The sequence below is a fragment of the Macaca thibetana genome, chromosome 1, assembly GCF_024542745.1.
Source record: "Macaca thibetana thibetana isolate TM-01 chromosome 1, ASM2454274v1, whole genome shotgun sequence".
Classification (NCBI taxonomy): domain Eukaryota; kingdom Metazoa; phylum Chordata; class Mammalia; order Primates; family Cercopithecidae; genus Macaca; species Macaca thibetana.
The window spans coordinates 50292153-50317401 of record NC_065578.1 but is presented as its reverse complement, the minus strand read 5'-3'; the positions used below and the strand labels follow the sequence as shown (position 1 = coordinate 50317401).

The following is a 25249-nucleotide window of genomic DNA, read 5'->3' as shown; positions in this document are numbered from 1 at the left end:
TTAGCAGGGCATGGTGGCGGGCACCTATAATCCCAGCTACTCCAGAAGCTGAGGCAGGAGAATCATGTGAACTCTGGAGGCTGGAGTGCAGTTACCTGGGCAACAGAGTGAGATCCGTCTCAAAAAAAAAGAAAAAAAAAAAGAAAAGAAAAGAAAAGGAAAGAAAAATTGACTGGACTTGGTGGCTCACACCTGTAAGTAATCCCAGGACTTTGGGATGCCAAGGCAGGTGGATCACCTGAGGTCAGGAGTTCCAGACCAGCCTGGCCAACATGGTGAAACTCTGTCTCAACTAAAAATACAAAAATTAGCTGGGCGTGGTGGCGGGAGCCTGTAATCCCAGATACTTGGGAGGCTGAAGCAGAAGAATTGCATGAACCCAGGAGGTGGAGGTTGCAGTGAGCCAAGATCACACTACTGCATTCCAGCCTGGGAGAAAAGAGTGAAACTCCGTCTCAGAAAAAAAAAAAAAGTGCAAAGAGCAGTAAAAAAATGGATGAAAACGTTTAAATTTACATAAGTGAAAGAGGATTAGATATCCCAAATAAATAACTCTTTCAAAGTTTCATAATAAACAGGCAAATAATCTAATAATAAAAGATAACAAACATTTTACATAAGAGGAAACCAAAATGGCCAATACACTTTTGTTTTTTTTTTGGAGACAGGCTCTTGCTATGTTGGTTAGGCTGGTCTTGAACTCCTGAGCTCAAGGGATCTGCCCGCCTCTGCCTCCCAAAGCGCTAGGATTATAGATGTGAACCACCGCGCCTAGCCCCGATGTACTTTCGAACTTTTGAAAAGACAATCATCTCATTTATTAGCAGAAAAATACAAATTGAAACTGCAGTGAAATACAAAGAGATACAAGCCATGGGCTGGGAAAAAATATTTGCAAAGGACATGTCCAATAAAGGATTATTGCTCTTTATATATATATAATGTGTGTGTGTATATATATATGTGTGTGTGTGTATGTGTATAAAATATATATTTTAAACTTGTTATATATAAGTTCTTTATAACTTAAATATACTTACGTTCTTTAAAATTCAGCAATAAGAAAATGAATAACCCAATTAAAAATAAATGAAAGATCTGAACAGCTGTCTCATCAAAGAATATATACAGATAGCAAATAAGCACATGAAAAGAGGTTCAACATCACATGTTACGAGGGAATTGCAAATTAAAATGAGATACCACTACACATCTATTAGAATGGTGAAACTCCAAAACACTGACAACAACAAATGCTGGTGAGAATGTGGAGCAACGGGAACTCTCATACATTGCAGGTGGAAATGCAGACTGATATAGTTTGGGAGAAAAAGAAAAATTGGCATTTTCTTATAGAACTACACACATTTGTACCATAAGATCCATAATTGTGTTCCCTGGTATTTATGCAAATAAGTTGAAAATTTACATTTATACAAAACCTCCACACATATGTTTATAGTAACTTTATTCATAATTGCCAAAACTTGGAAAAAACGAAAATGTCCTTCCACAGGTGAGTGGATAAATAAACTATGGCATACCCACACAATGGAATATTATTCCGTGCTAAAAAGAAATAGGCTAGGCTATAGTTTCAATGTTTGTCCTTCCAAAACTCATGTTGAAACTTAATCCACAATGTGGCAGTATTCAGAAGGTGGGGCCTTTAAGAAGTGATTGGGTCATAAATAGATTAATCCATTAATGGTTTAATGGATTAACAGATTAATGGGTTATCCCAGGATTGAGACTAGTGGCTTTCTAAGAAGTCAAGAGACTCGAACTAGCACATTCAGCCCCTTCACCATGTGATGCCCTATGCCACCTCAGGACTTTGCAGAAATCCTACCAGCAAGAAGGCTCTCACCAGATGTGTCCCTCCTTGACCTTAGACTTCCAAACTCCAGACTGTAAGAAATACATTTCATTTTTTACAAATTACCCAGTTTCAGGTATTCTGGTATAAGCAACAGAAAACAGACTAAGACAGGCCATCGAGCCATGAAAATACATGGAGAAAGCTTAAATGAACATTGCTAAGTGAAAGCAGCCAATATGAAAAGACTACGTACTGTGTGATTCCAACTACATGACAAATGTGCCTATTCTAGGAAAGGCAAAAACTATGGAAACACTAAAAGGATCAGGGGTTGCCAGGGGTTAGAGTAGAGGGAGGGATAAATCAGAGAAGCACAGAGGACTTTTAGGATAATGGAACTATTCTGTATGATACTAATAAAGACATGATTGTACATTTGTCAAAACCCATGGACTACATAATATCAAAAGTGAACATTATTGTAACCTATGAATTTTGGATTATTATGTATCAATGTGGGTTCATCAATGGTAGCATATGCACCTCTCTGGTGCAGGATGTGGATAGCTGGGGAGGCTGTGCCTGTGTGGGGGAAAAGAATACAGAGGGACTCTGCACTTTCTGCTCAATTTTGCTGTGAATATACAATGGCTTGAAAAAAATTAGGTATGAAGACTACAGATACCATTACACATCCATTAGATTGTCAAAAATGTAGAAGCCTGTAAATGTCAAGATTGTTGAAAATATGAAGTAATCTGTGCACTTACATATGTTTTGGGGGAACGTATATTGACACAGCTACTTTGGAAAACAATTTGAGATTATCTAATAAGGTTGAATATACACTGACCCCATAATGCAGCAATTCTACTCTTAAGTGTAGCCCCTATAAAGATTTCATAGAGGAACAACTTAAAACAACCCCAAACTTAATGTAAATCACAGAAAAGTTGGTATTTTCACACAATGGAATACCAAATAACAGTAAAAGCAATGAACTATGGCTATGTACATCAACTAGATGAATCTCAGAAATGCAATACTGCACAAAAAAGGAAAGATTAGATATGGAGTTCAAAACACATGAAATTTAATAATATATTATTCTGTAATATTTATGGCAAAACTATAGGGCAAAGTAAGGAAATAATTAACTGCAACTACAGGACAGTGGTTCCTTTAGTGGAGGGTGGGAGTTGGAGGTGTGACAGATATATAACACTCAGAATATCTCAAAGGTACTGGTAATATTCTATTTTTATTCTGGGTAGTGAGTATAAAAAATCCATGTATTATTTAAATTGCCTGTGTATGTGTGTATGTGTATATATATTGTTCTGCATGTATGTCATATTTCACAATAAAAGTTTTTGTTAGAAATCAATCTCTAGTTTTTTATTATATTAAACCTATTTTTGTTATCATTTTATCCTCCTGCCCCATAGAAGTCTGCCTGTAGTAGAAGAGGAAGAAGCCAGTACAGAGGCAGGAATTAATAAAAAGAGGGACGATACGAAAGAGTTCTTTCATACTGGAATTGCCTGGCTGAGGTGGACACTACCTTATCCTTTTTATACTACTTTTTTTCTTATTGTAGTTTGAATGAGGTCCCTGTCACTGAATATCAAGGATCCTGAATAACAGCCTTAAGAAAGAAGGAAACTTTGTCATTTGCGACAACCTGGATGAACCTGGAGGACATCACATTAAGCGAAAGAAACCAGGCACAGAAAGACAAATACCCTATGATTTCACTCCTATGTGGAATCGAAAAAAGTTGAACTCGTAGAAGCAGACAGTAGAATGGTGGGCTAGGGTGGCAGGATACCAGGGACTGGGGGTGGCAGGGTGACAGAGGAGATGTCGGTCAAAGGATACAAAATTTCAGTTAGTTAGGAGGAATAGATTCAAGGAATCTATTGTACAACATGGTGATTATAGTTAATAATGTATTGTAGTGTTGAAAATCTCTAGGAGAGTAGATTTTAAGCGTTCTCACCACAAAAAAATGACAAGTATTTGAGGTAACACACGTGTTAATTAACATGATTTAGCCATTCCACAAAGTACACATATTTCAAAACATCATGTTGTACATGATAAATATATGCAATGTTTATCAATTAAAAAATAAATAATTAAAAAGAATCCTGAATAATATTTTGTGTTTACTTGTGCATTATTTCTCTCTCCCACTACACTAAAAATTTCATAAAAGCAGGGGCTACTATCTCCCTTGTTCACCTCCAAATTCCCAGTGGCCTAACACAATGCCTGGCGTATAAGCACTTCTTACATATTTGTTGAATGAATAATAAACAACCTAATTAAAATTGCATTCATGACACTTGTAGTTGTCTATTTTTGTCTATACATCGTTAAGTATGGTGGTATTATTATATCATTAGTACTTAGCAAAATACTTAGTACATGATGAGTACTGAATAAATTAATATTAAATGCATACACAGAAACAATTTTTCTCTGCAATGCAATCTCTATTGCAAACTGTCCTTCATTCGAAAGTCAGAGGAAATAACCTTTAGAATTAATTCGATGTTTACATCCACCTGCTTAAAATCTTCCAGTAAAAATAATAGAATTGTACGGTGCTCACTACAGGATCAGGCACTATTCTGAGTGCTTTTTCACATAATAATTCCTTTAATCCCACAACAACTCTATGGAGGTAATATTATTTTTATTTTGCAGACGAGGAAACTGAGACATAGAGAAGTTAAGTAACTTGCCTAACATTATACAGCTATTGGTGGTACAGCCAGAATTGAAATCTGTAATCTGGCTCTACAGACAATGCTCTTGACCATATTCCTATAATCCTTCAGTGGTTCTGTGCAGCCTAAGGGGAAAATCCAAAATCCTTAGGATGCAAATGAAGCTCATCGCAATCTCATTCCCAGCGTCTTTTTCCACCACTCTCTTCTGAATCCTAGGCTTCAAACATTATAACACTTTCATTGAATATATTGCTTCCTTTCATAGCCACAAGCCTTTGAACATGAGACGTCCTTTGTTCTCTTTCTTCCTGACAAACTTCTCTTCATTTCTTAAAACCCAGTTTGAAATGTCTTCTCTGTGAAGCCTTCCTCAATTCAGCCTCTTTTGTCTGCACTTCTTCAGCTTTGTGAGCTCTTATCATATGATGTTGTACTTATTTAGTTTATATATTTTTCTTCTCTACTGATTTTGAGCTCATCTAGGGCTGGGTTCATATCTTATTTGTTTATATAGCCTCAGTGGCAAAACTAGTGCTGGCGTATATAAAGTACTCAACAAAAGTGTTTGTTTTTGAGACAGGGTCTTGCTCTGTCACCCAGGCTGGAGTGCAGTGGCGCCGTCATAGCTCACCGCAACTTCAAATTCCTGTACTTAAAGGATCCTCCTGCCTCAGCCTCCTGAACAACCAGGACTATAGGCGTGAGCCACTACATCCAACTACTTTTTTATTTTACTTATTTATTTATTTATTTATTTTTTATTATTATTATACTTTAAGTTCTAGGGTACATGTGCATAACATGCAGGTTTGTTACATATGTATACTTGTGCCATGTTGCTGTGTTGCACCTATCAACTCGTCAGCACCCATCAACTCGTCATTTACATCAGGTATAACTCCCAATGCAATCCCTCCCCCCCCCCATGATAGGCCCCGGTGTGTGATGTTCCCCTTCCCGAGTCCAAGTGATCTCATTGTTCAGTTCCCACCTATGAGTGAGAACATGCGGTGTTTGGTTTTCTGTTCTTGTGATAGTTTGCTAAGAATGATGGTTTCCAGCTGCATCAAATTTTTATGGAGATGGGGTCTCGCTATGTTGCGTGGGCTGGTTTCCAGTTCCTGGGCTCAAGCAATCCTCCTGCCTTGGCCTCCCAAAGTTCTGGGATTACAGGCGTGAGCTGCCACAGCCAGCCAACAAATGTTTGATAAATCAATGAACACCGAGTACAACCTGAGTTGAATACTCAAGATACATAGTGAAACTTTGACAATCTATCAGTTTGTCACTATTTATCTATCTACAAACAAACACTGTTTTGCTTAGCTATTATCGTTTTAGTCTCTGCCTTTTTTACCTTTGTTCATTTAGCATTGTGTTGACATTTACCATATCACACAAAGTTAATTAGGCGTCTGCCTTTCTCACTTGTACTACACATATACCTTGAAGGTAGGTGCCATATCTTACTATCTCCAATAAAGGGGTCCAGAGGAGCTTGGAATATAGTAAAGGCTTAGTACATCCTTGTCAAAGTGAATTTAATTTCAATTAGCTGGTATGGTTAGGCTATCTGAGTATCTCTTATCTCCAGATCGTTTTCCTTTGAAAGCCTGGTAATTTTGCTTTCAGTTTTTCTTATGCCATTTATCTTTATCCCTATAGCAATCCCAGTATGTGGAATGTAGGTTGTTGGGCTAGAGATATGAAGAAACAACCGTAGAAGGTGATACATTTTCGTTGAGCTTTTCAGTTTTCCTATAGTATAAACTCTAACTAGTTTGTCCCTCAAATTAAGAAATAACAGAGGATTCTCTGTCCTTCAGATTTTAAGACAGCAATGCTAATAACATGGTATCAAAAGAAATTATTTGAAAAGATTGCTATAAAATATTACACCCTACCTGTAATTGGAATCTCCCAGTATGAAAATTTCGAGAAATAAAAACACAGTGAGAATGAGATTTAATCTTTGCTGTTGATGGTCTTTGCCTGCATCTCTCATCAATTGCTTTAAATTTGGAATTTTGAAATATTTCTCTGAAAAATATTTTATAAAGAATATTATTAAACCTGAACTAGATTATAAAACAATTAAAATCATTATTTCCATTATTTATACATAAAGCTTTAAAATCAGAATAAATACATTATAGCATATTTATTTTTAAAAGCACAAGTCAATTTACATACTCCCTACTTATATGTTAGATTTCATTAAATCTATTTTATTCATAGAATATAAATTAAACCACTTATTTTATTCATGAAATGTAAATTAAGCTATGTATGCAGGGTTATTATTTTCAGTTTGAATATTAGCCAAGAGTCTTTGATATATTTCTTTCTGGTTGTGAGAAAATTAGTTGACTTTAGTGTTAATTAGCCTTTTCGTAAAATTATCCTTAATGGTGAAGAAAATTAGATAAAATGCAACTCATTGGTCAATTTTGGTATTTAATCATATTTCTGGCAAAAAGTAAGAGGGGCTGGTGCGGTGGCTTATGCCTGTAATCCCAGCACTTTGGGAGGTCAAGGCAGGTGGATCACTTGAGGTCAAGAGTTCAAGACCAGCCTGGCCAACATGATGAAACCCTGTCTCCACTAAAAACACACACACAAAAATTAGCTGGGCATGGTAGCACATGCCTGTAATCCCAGCTACTAGGGTGGCTGAGGCAGCAGAGTTGCTTGAACTCAGGAGGTAGAGGTTGCAGTAAGCCTAGATTGCGCCACTGCACTCCAGCCTGGGTGACAGGGTGAGACCCTGCCTCAAAATAAATAAATAAATAAATAAGAGGAAGAAAACTGAATTGACTCACAATGGAAGAGTACCTGTAATCTTTTCTTAACCATGCAACCACAAAATAAGTGAGAGAGAGTTAAAGAAAAGAAAGCAGCAAGTAAAATCTCAGATTATCAAAGACAGTTAAGTATAAGGGAATGCAGTTTCAAACAGTCATTCTCAACTTAAGGATTTAAAGAACAGTGGAATATTTTTCAGCATTGAAAAGAAAGAAATGAACTATTAAGGGAGGAAAAGACATGGAGGAAACTTAAATGTGTATTACTAAAGTAGAAGAGGTCAATCTTAAAAGCTACTACTATGTGATTCCAACTATATGACGTTCTAGGAAAGGCAAAACTATGGAGACAGTAAAAGGATCACTGGTTGCCAGGAGTTAGGGGGAGGGAGGGATGAATAGATGGACCACAAAGGATTTTCAGGGCAGTGAAATACTCTGTATGATACTATAATGGTGGATACATTGCCATTAACATTCATCGAAACCCACAGAATATACAATACCAAGAGTGAACCCTAATGTAAACTATAAGATATGGGTGACAGTGATGTGTCAATATAGATTCATCAATTGTAAAGTCCTCCCAAATAATAACAGTAACGCTCATTGCCATTTCTTCTTTCAGAAGTACTAGAATATTTCCAAATTAATTCAAGGTATATTATGTTAATGAGGCATTAACAATTAGAATTCATTTATTCATTGAATTCAATTCTCAACAAATATTTATTGAGTATTTACCATGTGCCAGACATTATGCTGGGTGTTGTATATATAGTGGTAAGAGGAAAAAGAACAGCCCCTGCCCTCATGGAACTTTCATTGCTTCCATCTAGCTTAAATACTAGAAAAGAAGACAGACATTAATAACGTAATCACAAGAAAATGAAAAATTACAACAGTGGAAATTGCTGTCAAGGAAAGCTACCTGGTGTTGTGGATGTAACTAAGGGAATTAACCTGGTTAGAGAGGTCAGGGAAGGCTTTATTATTAAGGAAGGGATGATTTAACTGGGCATCTGAAGAAAAAGCAGTAGTTATTAGGTGGAATGTGGTGGAAGAGGGGACATGTAAAAGTAAGTATATTCTAGACAGAGAGAATATCATACACAAAGACCTACTGGTCAGATTAGGACAATGTAACAGAAACACAGAAAGCAAGAGGGAAAATGAGAGATGAGATTGGGGAATATATGCAGGGGTAGACCACGTAAGCCCTTAAAAGTTTTATCTTTATCCCAAAGGCAATGAAAAGTCCTTTAAAATATAGTGAGCGTGGGGTAGAAGGGTAGGTTGGGCTGGGCGCAGTGGTTCACGCTTGTAATCCCAGCACTTTGGGAGGCCGAGGAGGGCGGATCACCTAAGGTCAGGAGTTCGAGACCAACCTGGCCAACATAGCAAAACCCTGTCTCTGCTAAAAATACAAAAATTAGCTGGATGTGGTGGCATGAACCTGTAGTACCAGCTACTCAGGAGGCTGTGGTAGGAGAATTGCTTGAACCTGGGAGGCAGAGGTTGTAGTGAGCCAAGATCGCGCCACTGTACTCCAGCCTGGTAACAGATCAAGACTCCCTTTCAAAAAAAACACAAAAAACAGAAAAGGGTAGGGTGACTTGATCAGCTCAGAGTGAGACTCCATTAAAAAAAAAAAAAAAAAGGGTAGGGTGACTTGATCAGATCAGAGCGAGACTCCGTTCCAAAAAAAAAAGGGTAGGGTGACTTGATCAGATTTGCCCTTGGAGAATATCTGGTAGAAGTGTGGAGAAAAGATTAAATGAGTATGATACTGAAGGTAGGAGTCAATTATAACTCCTTTTGCAGTAGTCTCTGTGGGGGATAATGAGAACTTGGATAGGATGGTGGCAGTGGTAAAGGAGATAAACGAATAGATATGAGCAATATACGAAGTAAAGTAAGTAGAATTTAGTGATAGTTCAAGTTTAGTGGGAGTGGGGAGATTCAAGAATGTCTTTCATTTTTATCACCAGCCCCCTAAATTGCTCCTCCCTTTCATCATCTCCTTGTCTCAGTAAATGGCTGAGCTTAACTGAGCTGAGTAAAGTATAAACTACGTATCTGCTTACGGTAAAAAGTTATGTGTCAGCATTAACTCTGCCATTTTCATCCAATCTGTCAACAAGATCTGCTGACTCTACCTGCAAAACCTATCCCAGATCCAACTCCATCTTTTCATCTCCTCTACTTCCATGTTAGTGCAAGACACTGTGAACTCTCATCCGGACTTGGCAATAGTCTCCTGACTTGTCTCTCTGCTTTCACTCTTGCTCCATTAAAATTTAGGCTTCATAGAGACATATTTTAAAAATATCTTTAAAAGTGTAAATCAGAACTCTCGTACATTTATGGTGGGAGAGTATATACACTTTGGAAAAGTTTGGCAGTTTCTAATAAAGCGAATCATATGATCCAACAATTCTCGTTTTAGGTATTTACTTAAGAAAAGTGAAAGTACGTGTACAAAAGATTTATACAAGAATGTTTATGGCAGCCATTTTCCTAAGAGCTAAAAACAAAATGACCCCAATGTCCATTAATAAAAGAATAGATAAACCAAGGTATATTCATAAGATGGAATATTACTCAATAAAACAGTGAACTATGGATAGATACATGCACTATAAATGAATCTAAAATATATTATTATTTTGAGACAGAGTCTTGCCCTGTTGCCCAGGCTCGAGTGCAGTGGCACTATCTCGGCTCACTGCCACCTCTGCCATCTGGGTTCAAGTGATTCTCCTGCCTCAGCCTCCCAAGTAGTTGGGATTACAGGCATGCGCCACCATACCTGATTACTTTTTGTATTTTTAGTAGAGACCAGGTTTCACCGTTCACTGGTCTCCAACTCCTGACCTCAAGAGATCTGCCCACCTCAGCCTCCCAAAGTGCTGGGATTGCAGACATGAGCCACTGTGCCCGGCCTCAAAAATATTATGAGTGAAAAAAACAGACATAAAAAGTCCATATGATCCAAGAATAGGCAAAATTAATCTGTGGTGATAGAAACCTGGATAATTCTTGCCTCTGAGGTAGGAGGTCAGGAGTCATGCCTGGAAAGGAGCATGAGGGAACTTTCTAGGGCAATGAAAAGCTCTATATCTTGATAGAGTGGTGGTTACACAGGTGTATATTTGTTGAAACTGATAGCTGTACATTTCAAATCTATGCAGTTTCTTGTATGTAAACTACACCTCAATTTTAAACAGTTACTAAAAAGTAAATCAGCTATAGGATAGTTTTTATTTACTTATTTATTTTTGAGACAGAGTCTCACTGTGTCACCCAGGCTGGAGTGCAGTGGTGTGATCTTGGTTCACTGCAATCTCTGCCTTCAGGGTTCAAGCAATTCTCATAGCTCAGCCTCCCGGGTAGCTGGGGTTACAGGCACGCGCTACCACACCCGGCTAATTTTTGTGTTTTTAGTAGAGACAAAGTTTTGCCATGATGGCCAGGCTGGTCTCGAACTCTCAGCCTCAAGTGATCCATCTGCCTTGGACTCCCAAAGTGCTGGGATTACAGGCATGAGTCACTGCACCCGGCCTAGAATAGTCTTTAAAATGGAGATAATATTACTTCTACCTCATGGGATTAAGTCTGAATGAGATAATGTATGAAGCACTTGTAACAGTGCCTATGTAGAAAGCAGTCAGTGTTAGCTATTATGATGACAGTGCTATTCCCCTTGTTTAGAAACTGCCAATGGCACAAATAAACTTCATATTCTAGCCTACAAATTCTTAAGTGATCTGGCCCTTACATGTCTCTTCAATCTCATGATTGTTTCCCTTTCTCACTGCAGATTATTCACATTGGCCTTCTTTCTGTTTGTTAAACATGTCAAGACCATTCCTTAGGGTCTTTGTATTTACTCTGCTTTCAGTTTAAAAGTCTTCATATGTCTGGTTCCTTCTAACTCAGATCTTAGATTAAATACAACCTACCTTAGTACACACATATCCTGACTACTTTATTTATTCATTATCTGTCCCCTGCTAGTGGCATTGCAAATCTATGAAACAGAAACTTGTTTAACTTGTTCACAGTTGTATCCTCAATACCTAGAACAATGGCAAGCACCTAATAAATATTTGTTGAAAGAATGAATAAGTGAATAATTTCTCGGTTTCTGACTTCTGAATGTAGATGGGTAGTGTGTATTCATTTGAAGCAGGGAGCACCGGGAGACTGTGTGGGAAGATTATGTTACAATTTATATATTTTAAACATTAGACAATGCAAACACTGAATTTATGTATGTATGTATGTGTATATATATGTATGTGTTTATTTTTGAGACGGAGTTTCACTCTTTTCACCCCGGCTGGAGTGTAATGGCACGATCTCGGCTCACTGCAACCTCTACCTCCTGGGTTCAAGCGATTCTCCTCTCTTTGCCTCCTGACCAGCTGGGACTACAGGTGTGTGCCACTACATCTGGCTAATTTTTTTATCGTTAGTAGAGACAGGGCTTCACCATTTTGGCCAGGCTAGTCTCAAACTCCTGACCCCAGGTGATCCGCCCACCTTGGCCTCCCAAAGTGCTGGGATTACAGGCATGAGCCACCACACCCGGCCTGAAATGATTAAATAATTAGAAACACCAAGTTTTACAGTTGAAAGGAATTCAGGTGTCAAATGATCTTTTTTCTGTTTCTGGCAAAAGACTACTTTCAGACCATACCAGGGCATTCAGTCAGCTTTTTTCTGAAATATCTCCTAAAGAAAAAGTTTCTTTCCTTTTCTGTGATGTTTTCAATATCTAAAACTGGGAGTCAATTTAAAAAAACATTTTCACCTTCGCTTACAATCAAACCCATGTCTTCTAGAAAATAAAGGGTCGGCGCGGTGGCTCCCACCTGTAATCCCAGCACTTTGGGAGGCTCAGGCGGGCGGATCATCTGAGGTCAGGAGTTCGAGACCAGCCTGGCCAACATGGTGAAACTCTGTCTCTACTAAAAATACAAAAATAGATGGGCATGGTGTAGCGAGCCTGTAATCCCAGCTACTCAGGAGGCTGAGACAGGAGAATCCCTTGAACCCAGGAGGTAGAGTTTGCAGTGAGCCAAGATCGTGACACTGCACTCCAGCCTGGGCGACAGAGCAAGACTCTGTCTCAAGAAAAGGGGGGGAAAAAAGAAAAAGAAAAAGAAAGTAGATCTTGTTATCCTTTAAAATTTTAATGCATGAACATTCCTATTACCAGTACTTCTTTTTTCAGGCTACTTAAAAAATGTAAAGCCTTCTATCCCCAACCAAAGGGTCTATAACCAAATCCCAAACTACACAATCAATACTGTCATAGTTATTTAAGTTTACTACCATTTGAAAAAGTCCTTTATTGAATTTTTAAAAGAAAAAAAGGTTAAAGAAATATTCGAATAAACCTTACCTTCGTTTGCAAATCAGGAACCACAAAGCTGATGCCAAAGCAAAGAAACCAATTCCCAAAGTAACCGCACCAGCAGCCAGAAAATAGGTTAAGTAATTAAAAAAACCTATACAAATAAATTACAAAAGATTATTTCACACATGTATTTTTATTCTCTAGGTAAAATTAAATGATATACTTCAAATGATATAGCACGTTGTAGTGTTAAGACATTAACTAGGAGATTGGGAGATGGGAATTCTAGTCCTGTGCAATTCTAATAAACTCCACGACCCTGGACTGGAGAATTACACAGGGCTTCCTGATGATTATGGCCCAGGGCACATTTCTTTGATGATGCCAGTATTTGAAACCTAGGTTTCGTTTGTGTTTGTACAGCTGCCACCACCTTGTTATCTGTTTTTCTTCCTTCTCAGTCTAGCTTTTTTTTTTCTCCAGTATCATTACTGGCAGCCCTCCAACATAAGACTTTTTAAGATTTTCATTTTAAGATTTGTGTTATCAATCTCTATAAGGAGGCAGATAAGGGTAATAAAGTAACAAATATTAAGATCTTAGAAATCTTTATAAGTTTTATCTAAAAGGTAAAATGAGGATGGGCGTGGCGGCTCATGCCTGTAATCTCAACACTTTGGGAGGCTGAGGCGGAAGGATCTTGAAGCCAGGAGTTGGATACAAGCCCAGCCATAGAGTGAAATACCATCTCTACAAAAAATTAAAAAACAATTAACCAGGGGTCGGGCGCCGTGGTTCACGTCTGTAATCCCAGCACTTTAGGAGGCTGAGACCCGCGGAGCACCTGAGGTCAGGAGTTTGAGACCAGCCTGGCCAACATGGTGAAACTCCGTCTCTACTAAAAATACAGAAATTAGTCAGGCATGGTGGTACATGCCTGTAGTCCCAGCTACTCAGGAGGCTGAGGCAGGAGAATCACTGGAACCCAGGAGGTGGAAGTTTTAGTAAACCGAGATAGTACCACTGCACTCGAGCATGGGCGACACTGCGAGACTCCATCTCAAAAAAAGAAAAAAGAAAAAAAAAATTAGCCAGGTGTGATGGCACCCGCCTGTTAGTCCCAGCTACTTGGGAGGCTGAGGCGGGAGGATTGCTTGAGCCCAGGAATTTGAGGTTACAGTGAACTAAAATTGCCCCACGGTACTCTAGCCTGGGCAACAAAGCAAAACCTCTCAAAAAAAAAAAAAAAAAAAAAAGCTAAATGAAAGTAATATGAAGTAAAAGTATATCACCAATTTTATAATTGGAAAAGCCTATAGGAATTATATGGTATTACCCTTCATTTTACAGATGGCAAAACTGAGGTCCACGAAAGAAAAGTTATAAACTAAGGTTATGCAGCAAATTAAAGCCAGACCTCTGTTTGTTTGTTTTTTTCCTGTTATCTTATCCTTGCTACAAATTATCATAATTCTGGTATGTATTAAAAATAGGAATGAAGAAGGCATGGAGTAATTATAGGTTGGTCAAGTCTTCATTAAGATTCTGAAATCTTCATAAAGTAAACCGTAGAAAGCTTTCAAAAAGCGAAAGACGGAAAGAAAGATTTCTGTTTTTGTTTTGTTTTTTTTTTGTTTTGAGCAAGACGCTCTGTCACCCAGGCTGGAGTACAGTGGTGAGATCTCGGCTCACTGCAACCTCCGACTCCCGGGTTCAAGCGGTTCTCCTGCCTCACCCTCCCAAGTAGCTGGGACTACAGGTGCACACCACCATGCCTGGCTAATTTTTGTATTTTTAGTAGACATGGGGTTTTACTGTGTTGGCCAGGCTGGTCTCTAACTCCTGACCTCAAGTGATTCACCCGCCTTGGCCTCGCACAGTGCTGGGATTACAGGAGTAAGCCATCGCGCCCAGCTGAGAAAGAAAACTTTCTTAGGAGGCTTTATAGAACTTGAACCTTAAGACAACTGAGGAGTATATTATTTTGGGAAAAGACTGAGTATAAAACTAATTGAAGATCTTTGTGTGAATGTATTATCAAGTTCCACTAAGAATATGACATGATAAAGTCTTTTGTCATTTCCATATTTTTATTGTTTCCTAAGTAATTTCCAGCTTCAAGATAGTGCCTGTCAAATCTTGGTTTTCTTTGAGATTAGAAATGTCTACATTCAGGAATTAATTAGTGGTACAAAAAGTTTATATAAGATTATTTCTGAAAGTGATACTTTTAATATAAAAACTCCAAACGCCCCAAATTGGGAAATCAATTAAATAAGTTATAATGATGCTATATATGAAAAATATATCTAACATTTACACTGCAAATACTATATGCCAGGCACTATTCAAAGTGCTTTATAAACATTAACTTATTTACTTCTCCAAATTCTATAAGTTAAATACTATGATTTCTGCACTTTACAATGAGAAAACAGATGAGGCAAATTGAGGCTAAATAACTTTCCCAAAAGAATAGAACTGGTAAGTGGGGGAATAGTAGTAATTTAAATGTTGCTAAGGTACTTTATCATCTAGATTGGGTGAGGAATACAGGCGGTGAATATCTTTAGATTTTTTTTTAGAAAAACAGTTAAGTATAGATATTAAAAGTTTAAGGGTAACCAAAGCAATCTACAGATTCAATACAATCCATGTCAAAATAACAATGAAATTCTTCACAGAAATAGGAAAAAATTATAAAATGTGTATGAAACCACAAAACACCCTGAATAGCTAAAGCAATCCTGAGGGGGGAAAAAAAAAGTTGGAGGTATCACACTATCTGACTTCAAAATATACTACAATGCTATAATAACCAAAACAGCATAGCATTGGCATAAAAACCAGAAACATAGGCCAATGGAACAGGATGGAGAACCCAGAAATAAATCTACATGCCTACAGCCAACTGATTTTTGCCAAAGTGCCAGGAACACTCACTGGGGAAAGAACAACCTCTTGCAGGGAAAACTGGCTCTCTATCTGCAGAAGACCCTTATCTCTCACCATATACAAACATCAACTCAAAATGGATTAAAGACTTAAATGTAAGAGCCCAAACTATAAAACAACTAGAAAAAATAATAGGGGAAATGCTTCAGGACAATGGTTTGAGAAAAGGTTTTATGAATAAGACCTCCAAAGCACAGGTAACAGAAGCAAAAATAGATAAATGAGATTATATCAAACTAAAAAGCTTCTGCACAGCAAAGGAAACAATCAACAAAGCGAAGAGACAACCAGTAGAATGGCAGAAAATATTTGCAAACTATTAGTCTGACAAGGGATTAATATTTAAAATATACAAGGAACTCAACTCAGCATCAAAGAAATATAATCTGATTAAAAATGGGAAGATGATCTGAATAGACATTTCTCAAAAGATACACAAATGACCAACAGGTGTATGAAAAAATGTTCAGCATCACTATCATCAGGGAAATGCAAATCAAAACCACAATGAGATATTATCTTACCCTGGTTAGAATGGCTATTATCAAAAAAACAAAAAATAACAAATGCTGGCAAGGATGCAGAGAAAGGGGAACCCTTATAGACTGTTGGTGAGAATGCAAAATAGTACAGCCATTATGAAAAACAATATGGAGTTTTCTCAAAAACCTAAAAATAAAACTACCATATGATTCAGCAATTCCACTTCTGCATATATATTCAAAGGAAAGGAAAGGAAATCAGTATACCAAAGTGACATCTGTACCCCTGTATTTGTTGCAGCATTATTCACAATAGCCAAGATATGGAATCAACCTAGGTGTCCATCAATAAATGAATGAATAAAGAAAATGTGGTATATACACACAATGGAATATTATTCAGTCCTAAAAACAAATAAAACATTTGCAGCAACGTGGATGGGACTGGAAGTCAAAAGTGAAATAAGCCAGGAAAAGAAAGACAAAAGTTGTAAATTCTCATTCATATGTAGGAGCTTAAAAAGGGGATCTCATGAGGAAGAGAGTAAAATGGTGGTTACCAGAGACTGGGAAGGGAGTAGGGGAGGGGAGGATGACGAGAAGTTGGTTAATGGGTACAAACATACAGTTAGAAGGAATATGTTCTCTAATGTTTAAAGGCAGACCAGGGTGACAACAGTTAACAATAATGTATTATATATTTCAAAATAGCTAGAAGAAAAGAATGGTAATATTCTAAATACAAAGATAAATGTGTGAGGTGAGGGATAGCCCAATAACACTGATTTGAGTATTACACATTGTACACATGTATCAAAATATCACACTGTACCCCATAAATGTGCATAATTATGTCAATTTAAAAAAAACAAAACAACCAAAATTTTATTTATTTATTTTTTTTAATTTTTATTTATTTTTTTTTTTTTGAGACGGAGTCTCGCTGTGTCACCCAGGCTGGAGTGCAGTGGCGCGATCTCGGCTCACTGCAAGCTCCGCCTCCCGGGTTTACGCCATTCTCCTGCCTCAGCCTCCGAGTAGCTGGGACTACAGGCGCCCGCCACCACGCCCGGCTAGTTTTTTTTTTTTTTGTATTTTTAGTAGAGACGGGGTTTCACCATGTTAGCCAGGATGGTCTCGATCTCCTGACCTCGTGATCCACCCGCCTCGGCCTCCCAAAGTGCTGGGATTACAGGGTTGAGCCACCGCGCCCGGCCAACAACCAAAATTTTAAGAGTATCATAAAAGAGAATCTAAATGGCCGATAAACATGTAAAAATGTTATTAATCATTAAGGAAGTGAAAATTAAACCACAATGAGATACTATGACCACTATATACAGTGCCTAAAATGAAAAAGAGAATATGAAGTGCTGGCAAGGAGGCAGAGTAGCCTGAACTCTCATTCACTGGTGTTGAGAATGTAATTTGGTAAAATACTTTAAAAAATTGTTTATCCCTATTATGAAAGCTGAACACATGCATACTTATGATCCAGCAATTCAACTCTTAGACAAATACCCAACTGAGGAGCATACATGTGTTCCCAAAAACACGTACTAAAATATTTGTAGGAGCACTACTTGACATAGCCCACAAATTGGAAACTGTCTAAATGCCAATCAATAGTTGAATGGATAAATTTAAAAGTTGAATTAATTAAAGAAAACAAAATATTTACTGCAATGAGAAAGAATAAACTACAACTATGCACAACAAAATGGATAAATTTTATAAACGTAATGTGGAGCAAAAGAAGGCAGACATAAAGTTCAAACACTGACATCAGGGGGAAATCTGGGATGTTGGTAATGTTCTGTTTCTTGATCTGGGTGTTGCTTCTATAGGTCTGTTGACTGAAACTTCATCAAACTTACCACTTATGACTTATCAAAAACTAGATCTATATGTGTCAGTATGAATAAAACTGAAAAAATAATATAAAAAGGCAAGTTCTATAAATGTATATTCAATGATTCCAACTATGTACTGATTTCACTTATGCACATTTAAAGAAAACACAAAATAATAGTATTTTTAACAATTAAATATTTAAAAAGTGTTAAAGTACACCAACTTTTAATATTAGTTGTCTTTCGTTGGGGAAAGCGATGGATGGCACTGTGAATAGAACACAAACTTAGACTTTATCTATAATATTTCATTCCTTTTTCTTTTTTTTAAACACGTTTTTAGACTCGCCAAGTGCAGTAGTGATAAGAGAAGAAAGAACTGAACAAGGAGTTCGATCTGCACCTGACTGTGCACAATCAATTAAGACTCACTACCTTCACAGCAGCCTTTATGGAGTGGTGGGTAAGTTGGGGGAGGGTCTCCCTATATTGCCCAGGCTGGTCTTGAACTCCTGGTCTCAAGTGATTCTCCCATCTCAGCTTCCTAAGTAGCTGAGGTTACAGGCATGAGCCACCATGCCCGATATTTGATTTTTCTAAAAAAATTACAGATCTGGGCAAGGCACGGTGGTTCATTTTGGGAGGCTGAGGTGGGCGGACCATGAGGTCAGAAGATCGAAACCATCCTGGCCAACACGGTGAAACCCCATCTGTACTAAAAATACAAAAATTAGCTGAGTGTGGTGGCGTGTGCCTGTAATCCCAGCTACTCGGGAGGCTGAGGCAGGGGAATCGCTTGAACCAGGGAGTTGGAGGTTGCAGTGAGCTGAGATTGCACCACTGCATTATAGCCTGGCAACAGAGCAAGACTCTATCTAAAAAAAAAAAAAATTACAGATCTGAAGCTTACATCAGCAAAAAAATGTTCATTTATGAGGAGATTACATGGGTGTTTACTATTCTTTTTCCTTTTCATTTTTCTGTTTTTCTCCAATATGTGTTGGAGACAAGGCCTGACTTTGTTGCCCAGGCTGGAATGCAGTGGCACAATCATTGCTCACTATAGCCTTGAACTCCTGGGGCTCAAGCGATCCTCTGATCCTCCCGCCTTGGCCTCCCAAGTAACTAGGACTACAGGCACATGCCACCATTCCTGGCTAATCTTTTAAATTTTTTTTAGAGACAGAGTCTCACTTTTTTTGCCAAGGCTGGTTTCCTTTTCTCAAATATTTAAAAACTATAGACATAATATAATCTCAATTTTGTTTAAAAAAAAAAGAGAGAGAGAGAGGGAGAGAGAGTTGAAAAACTATTTGTATAAAGAAAATAATCAACATTGATTATTCCTGGGGTAAGGGCTTATAGGTACAATTTTCACTCTAGACCTTTCTGTATATCAAATTTTCTACCACGAATATCTTAGAAAAATCAGAAAAAAATTTTTAGGCTTCATATATAATTCCTGACTCATCTATTCAGACATTACACGTCTCCTTGTAGCACCTTCTATATTTTTATCACTGTGTTTATAGCCCACTTAACTTTCAGCTCTGAGAATCTCTGCCCTCCTACCTTTCCTCTCCTTAAAAATTCTCTATTAGGACAGAAAATAGGTGTGATTAGTACACCATTCCAGCCCCTGGTTTAAATGAATCATTTACCTCTCAGGGGAATTTCAATGAGATATAAAGAACATGAAAGTTTGCAAAACATTTTACTATGGGAAGGAAAAATTACATATTTGCTAATACCTTCAACAAGTCTTGCTTTCTGTCTAAATCAATTTGTAAAATGAGAAGGCTTGACTGTGCGATCACTAAGTTCTGCTCCTACTCTGAAGGTTTAGTCAATATATATCATAAAGTCATATTATATACAAAGATAGTATTTTTACTTTTTTTGACTCCACTCTTAAGTATCCTATCTAAAGTAATTCCCCACTTTCAATAGTTACTCTATTATATCACTCTATTTCTTTGTCTTTAATAACAATCATTAATAATATTCTTTATTCATTGGTTTATTGTCTGTTGTCTGTCTTCTCAGAGCCAATAGAACATAAGTCTTTTCCACTATAGTATTCTCAGAGTTTAGAATAATGACTGGTTACTCAATAAATGATTAAATATTCAATGGATAAATGATAGATGCTAGTATTAAAAAATGGATAATAAAAGGTTCTTCCCCCCAAGAAGTATGCTGCTTAGTAGGAAGGACGTACATATTTTTTAAGTTCAATTTAAAAGTATTATGGGTGTTATAATGGAAGAATAATACAAAATAAAGACATAGGAAGATCTACAGAAAGATAGGAGAAAGTTGTTGTTTTTTTTTCAAGGCTGCATAGTTAAACATTGCCTGATAATTTTCTGTTGCCAAATACTAGTCAAGAACTGGTGATTCAAAGATAAGTAACAGGTGGGGCATGGTGGCTCACACCAGTAATCGCAGCACTTTGGGAGGTTGAGTCAGGCAGATCATCTGAGGTGAGGAGTTTGAGACCAGCCTGGCCAACATGGTGAAACCCCATCTCTGCTAAAAACAAAACAAAACAAAAAATTAGCCAGACGTTGTTGTGCACATCTGTAATCCCAGCTACTTGGGAGGCTGAGACAGGAGAATAGCTTGAACCCGAGAGGCGGAGATTGCACTGAGCCGAGATTGCAATGCTGCACTCCAGCCTGGGTGACAGAACAAGACTTCATTGAAGAAGAAGAAGGAGAAGGAGAAGGAGAAGGAGAAGGAGAAGGAGAAGGAGAAGGAGAAGGAGAAGGAGAAGGAGAAGGAGAAGGAGAAGGAGAAGGAGAAGGAGAAGGAGAAGGAGAAGGAGGGGGAGGGGGGGAGAGGGGGAGGAGGAGGGAGGTGGGGGAGGAGGAGGGGATGGGGGAGGGGGAGGGGAAGGGGATGGGGAAGGGGAAGGGGAGTAACACATGATTATGGAGCATACAATCTAGAAGGGGACAAGTAATTTAAACATATCTGTTCCTTAAAATATCCTGAGTGTTATGAGAATAACCTGTTTACAGTGCTGTAACAACAGAGGCAGTTTGGCCCAATGCAAAAACAGTTTTCCAGAAATGACACTTGAGCCGAATCTTAAGATTTAGACTGTAAGAAATAGCCTAGTCGGCCGGGCGCGGTGGCTCAAGCCTGTAATCCCAGCACTTTGGGAGGCCGAGACGGGAGGATCACGAGGTCAGGAGATCGAGACCATCCTGGCTAACACGGTGAAACCCCGTCTCTACTAAAAAATACAAAAAAAAAAAAAAAAAAAAAAAACTAGCCGGGCGCGGTGGCGGGCGCCTGTAGTCCCAACTACTCGGGAGGCTGAGGCAGGAGAATGGCGTGAACCCGGGAGGCGGAGCTTGCAGTGAGCTGAGATCCGGCCACTGCACTCCAGCCTGGGCGGCAGAGCGAGACTCCGTCTCAAAAAAAAAAAAAAAAGAAATAGCCTAGTCAAAGGGATTAAGTCTTAAACCTGATTATGACTTTTCCATATGAAAATAAATAAAACTCTGTCACTACAGCACCCTCCAGCTTACAATGGCCCTTTTCTTACCATTTATAGCCAAACTTATTAAAATAAAAATTTCTACTTCCATACAAGTTCTATTTCCACAGTGATGAAGAACTTCATTAACACAAAATCCAAAAGTCACTACTGACTTTTCTCCCTCTCTTGCCTTAATGTCTATAACTTAAATTCACTTGGTTTTCCTCCCAATTCTATGTCTATAATTGCATTTGTAGGTCCTTCTTCCTCAGCCCATCTATATTCACATATTTATATATTTATGTGTTATATATTTATATGTTATAGACCTATATATTAAATCAGAAGTACTTAGTATTTGTACCAGGAGTATTTTCAGATTAATTTTGGCAATGTTTCCAGAACTGTAAGTCCTGCTTTTATTTTTGAATATTCACAAACTACCTGTTTATTTTGCTCTTCTTGAGTTTTGTCAGATTTCATTCTTAGGTTTATGCTGTATATAAGTGGTTTAGCCCAATCAACAAATATCTGTTGAACAGCAAATATGTGTGAAACATTGCATGGGGGACCAACGGGGGATAAAAAGCTGTTTAAAATAAGAATAATCCTCACTCTGAGGTTTAAAAATCTATAATGAAATATATGCTGGGCTGATATGCAGCCAGTATGTAAAGTGGACCATACTGATTGTTTATAGTTAGTGTCTGCTTTGATCTGATATAAGCCTAACTGAGGCGGGGCGTGGTGGCTGACGCCTGTAATCCCAGCACTTTGGGAGGCCGAGATGGGTGGATCACAAGGTCAGGAGATCGAGACCATCCTGGCTAACACGGTGAAACCCCGTCTCTACTAAAAATACAAAAAATTAGCCGGGTGCGGTGGTGGGCACCTGTAGTCCCAGCTACACGGGAGGCTGAGGCAGGAGAATGGCGTGAACCCGGGAGGCGGAGCCTTGCAGTGAGCTGAGATTGCACCACTGCACTCCAGCCTGGGCGGCAGAGTGAGACTCCGTCTCAAAAAAAAAAAAAAAAAAAAAAAAAAACCCTAACTGGATCCTGAACTTTGAAAAGCTACTCATGATATTGGGTGGATCTTAATGTTCTCACCTGAAAAATGAGAATCATACTATCTCACAGAATTACAGCAAGGAATAAATAAGATAACATTATAAGAAATTAATAACATAATGGCTGGGCACAGTGGCTCATGCCTGTAATCCCAGCAGTTTGGGAGGCCAAGGCAGGCAGATCACCTGAGGTCAGGAATTCAAGGCCAGCATGGCCAATATGGTGAAATCCCATCTCTACTAAAAATACACAAGATTAACCAGGGGTGATGGTGCGCACCTGTGGTCCCAGTTATCAGAGCAGCTGAGGCAGGAGAGTTGCTCGAACCCAGGAGGCAGAGGTTGCAGTGAGCAGAGATTGCACCACTGCACTGCAGCCTGGGTGACTGAGACTCAGTCAAAAAAAAAGGGAAAGACATCTGAAACTTAACATGCATATAATAATATCAGGCCATAAAGCAAGACTCAACAAGTTTTTGTTTGTTCCATGGTTTTTGTGGGGTTTTTTTTCTTTTGAGACAAGATCTCACTCTGTTGCCCAGGCTGGAGTGCAGTGGCATGATTGTAGCTCATTATAGTCTTGAAGTCCTGGGCTCAACTAATCCTCCCACCTCAGCCTCCTAAGTATCTAGGACTAAACATGTGTGCCACCATCCTTGGCTAATTTTTAATTTTTTTGTAGAGAGGGAGTCTCCCTGTGTTGCCCAGGTTCGTCTTGAGCTCCTGGCCTCAAGGGATCCTCCCACCTCGGCCTCTCAAAGTGCTGGAATTCCAAGTGTGAGCCACTGTACCTGGTTAAGACTCAACAAGTTTTATAATATCATTATTATATATACCATGTTCTCTGACAATAATGCAATTAATCCCTACATTAATAACCTAAAATATACCCTAAGAAAAGCTCCCGTGCTTGGGGAAATTTAAAATCACATTGTAAATAACTCATTGATTAAAGAAGAAATCAGTAGAACCTAGAAAATACACAGGACTAGATAATAATGAAAATACTATGCATAAATACTCATAGGAACACAGCTGGAGCCAAATTTAAGGAAAATATATGGCCCTAAATGCATATATTAGAAAAGAAGTTTGAAAACTAATGAGCTTAGCATACAAATTACAAGATGAAAAAGACCAGCAAAATAAACCCAAAGAAAGTAGAGGAAGAAAATAATAAAGAACAGAAATTAATGAAATAAAATTTATGATTCTTGGTAAAGAGTAATAAAATGGACAAATCTCTAGTAAAATTAACCAAATGAAAAAAATAGTCCAGGCGCGGTGGCTCAAGCCTGTAATCCCAGCATTTTAGGAGGCCGAGACGGGCGGATCACGAGGTCAGAAGATCGAGACCATCCTGGCTAACACGGTGAAACCCCGTCTCTACTAAAAAATACAAAAAACTAGCCAGGCGAGGTGGCAGGTGCCTGTAGTCCCAGCTACTCGGGAGGCTGAGGCAGGAGAATGGCATAAACCCAGGAGGCGGAGCTTGCAGTGAGCTGAGATCCAGCCACTGCACTCCAGCCTGGGCAACAGAGCAAGACTCCCGTCTCAAAAAAAAAAAAAAAAAAAAAAAAAAAAAAAGAAGGCATAAATAAATAATATTAAAAATGAAGAAAGAACATAATTACAGATAGAGCAGAAGTTAAAATAAATACTTTCAATGAATTTATGCTAATATATTTGAAAACTTATACAAAATAATGTATACCTAAAAAGTAACAAAAAGTGACTCAAGAAGTAATAGAAAACATATAGGAACGGTATCCATTAAACTGAATCAGTAGTTACAAAATTTCCCCCAAAGAAAATAGAAAGCCCCAATAACTTTACAATTTCTACTGTATACCCATGATTCAAGTATTTCTTATCTTATACAAGCTCTTCCAGAGAATAGAAAGAGATTTCTGGTTGTTCGTCTAAATATATTTTCCTCTTCTTCCCAGGCAAAAAGTCAGACTACATGATTCAGCTTCTCATACCTTTAGGTGAAGCCATATGACTGAGTTCTAACCAATAGAATTTGAGTGGAAGTGATGTCATAAAAACATTCCACACAGTTTTCTTCATGATCTTTCTCCCTTTGGGCTGACGGGGGTAGAGATGATCCCCAGGGAAACCTTGGAAGCCACATATTGATGTTACCACCATCAGTCAACTGGATCTAATGGACATTTATAGAACATTCAACCCAACAAGCGCAGAATGCATATTCTTTTCAAGTGCACATGATACATTATCTAAGACAGAGAAATCGTTGAAAACTGTCATAACTTCTAAATAACACATTTCTAAATAATCATTACTCTAAAGAGGAAGTTTCAAAGGAAAATAAAAAAATATTTTCAACAAATAAAATGAAAACACAGTAAATCAGGATTTACAGCATGCCACTAAAGCAGTACTTATGGGGTTTAATCAACCATTTTTTTTAAAAAAGGGCAACCTTTTAGCTTTCTGAAATTATGGGTCCATTACTATACTATATATTTCATCACAAACTTATTTGACTTTTTATTCTCGATGAACTACAAATGTATATTCCGTAATCTAATCGCTTATGTGAGTAGTCAGGTAGGCTATGGAACATTTTTTGTTAATTTTGCTTTGCCTTTTTTTTTTTTTTTGAGACGAAGTCTTGCTCTTGTCGCCAAGGCTG

General features: G+C 38.1%; 1 protein-coding gene across 3 annotated transcripts in view; it reads right to left on the bottom strand.

Moving 5' to 3' along the window:
• Positions 1-24594, bottom strand: part of C1H1orf185 (chromosome 1 C1orf185 homolog) — a 49463-nt gene extending 24869 nt beyond the window's left edge. For 2 of the 3 annotated variants that reach the window (XM_050802440.1, XM_050802461.1), the window contains exons 1-3: positions 24573-24594; positions 12781-12886; positions 6468-6603 (exon numbers count right to left, since the gene is read on the bottom strand). In XM_050802440.1, coding sequence (XP_050658397.1) covers positions 6468-6603; positions 12781-12886; positions 24573-24588 — 258 coding nt within the window. In that variant the 5' untranslated portion in view covers positions 24589-24594. The other variant, XM_050802451.1, reaches the window with a different exon arrangement.
• Between the last annotated feature and the right edge of the window lie 655 nt (positions 24595-25249).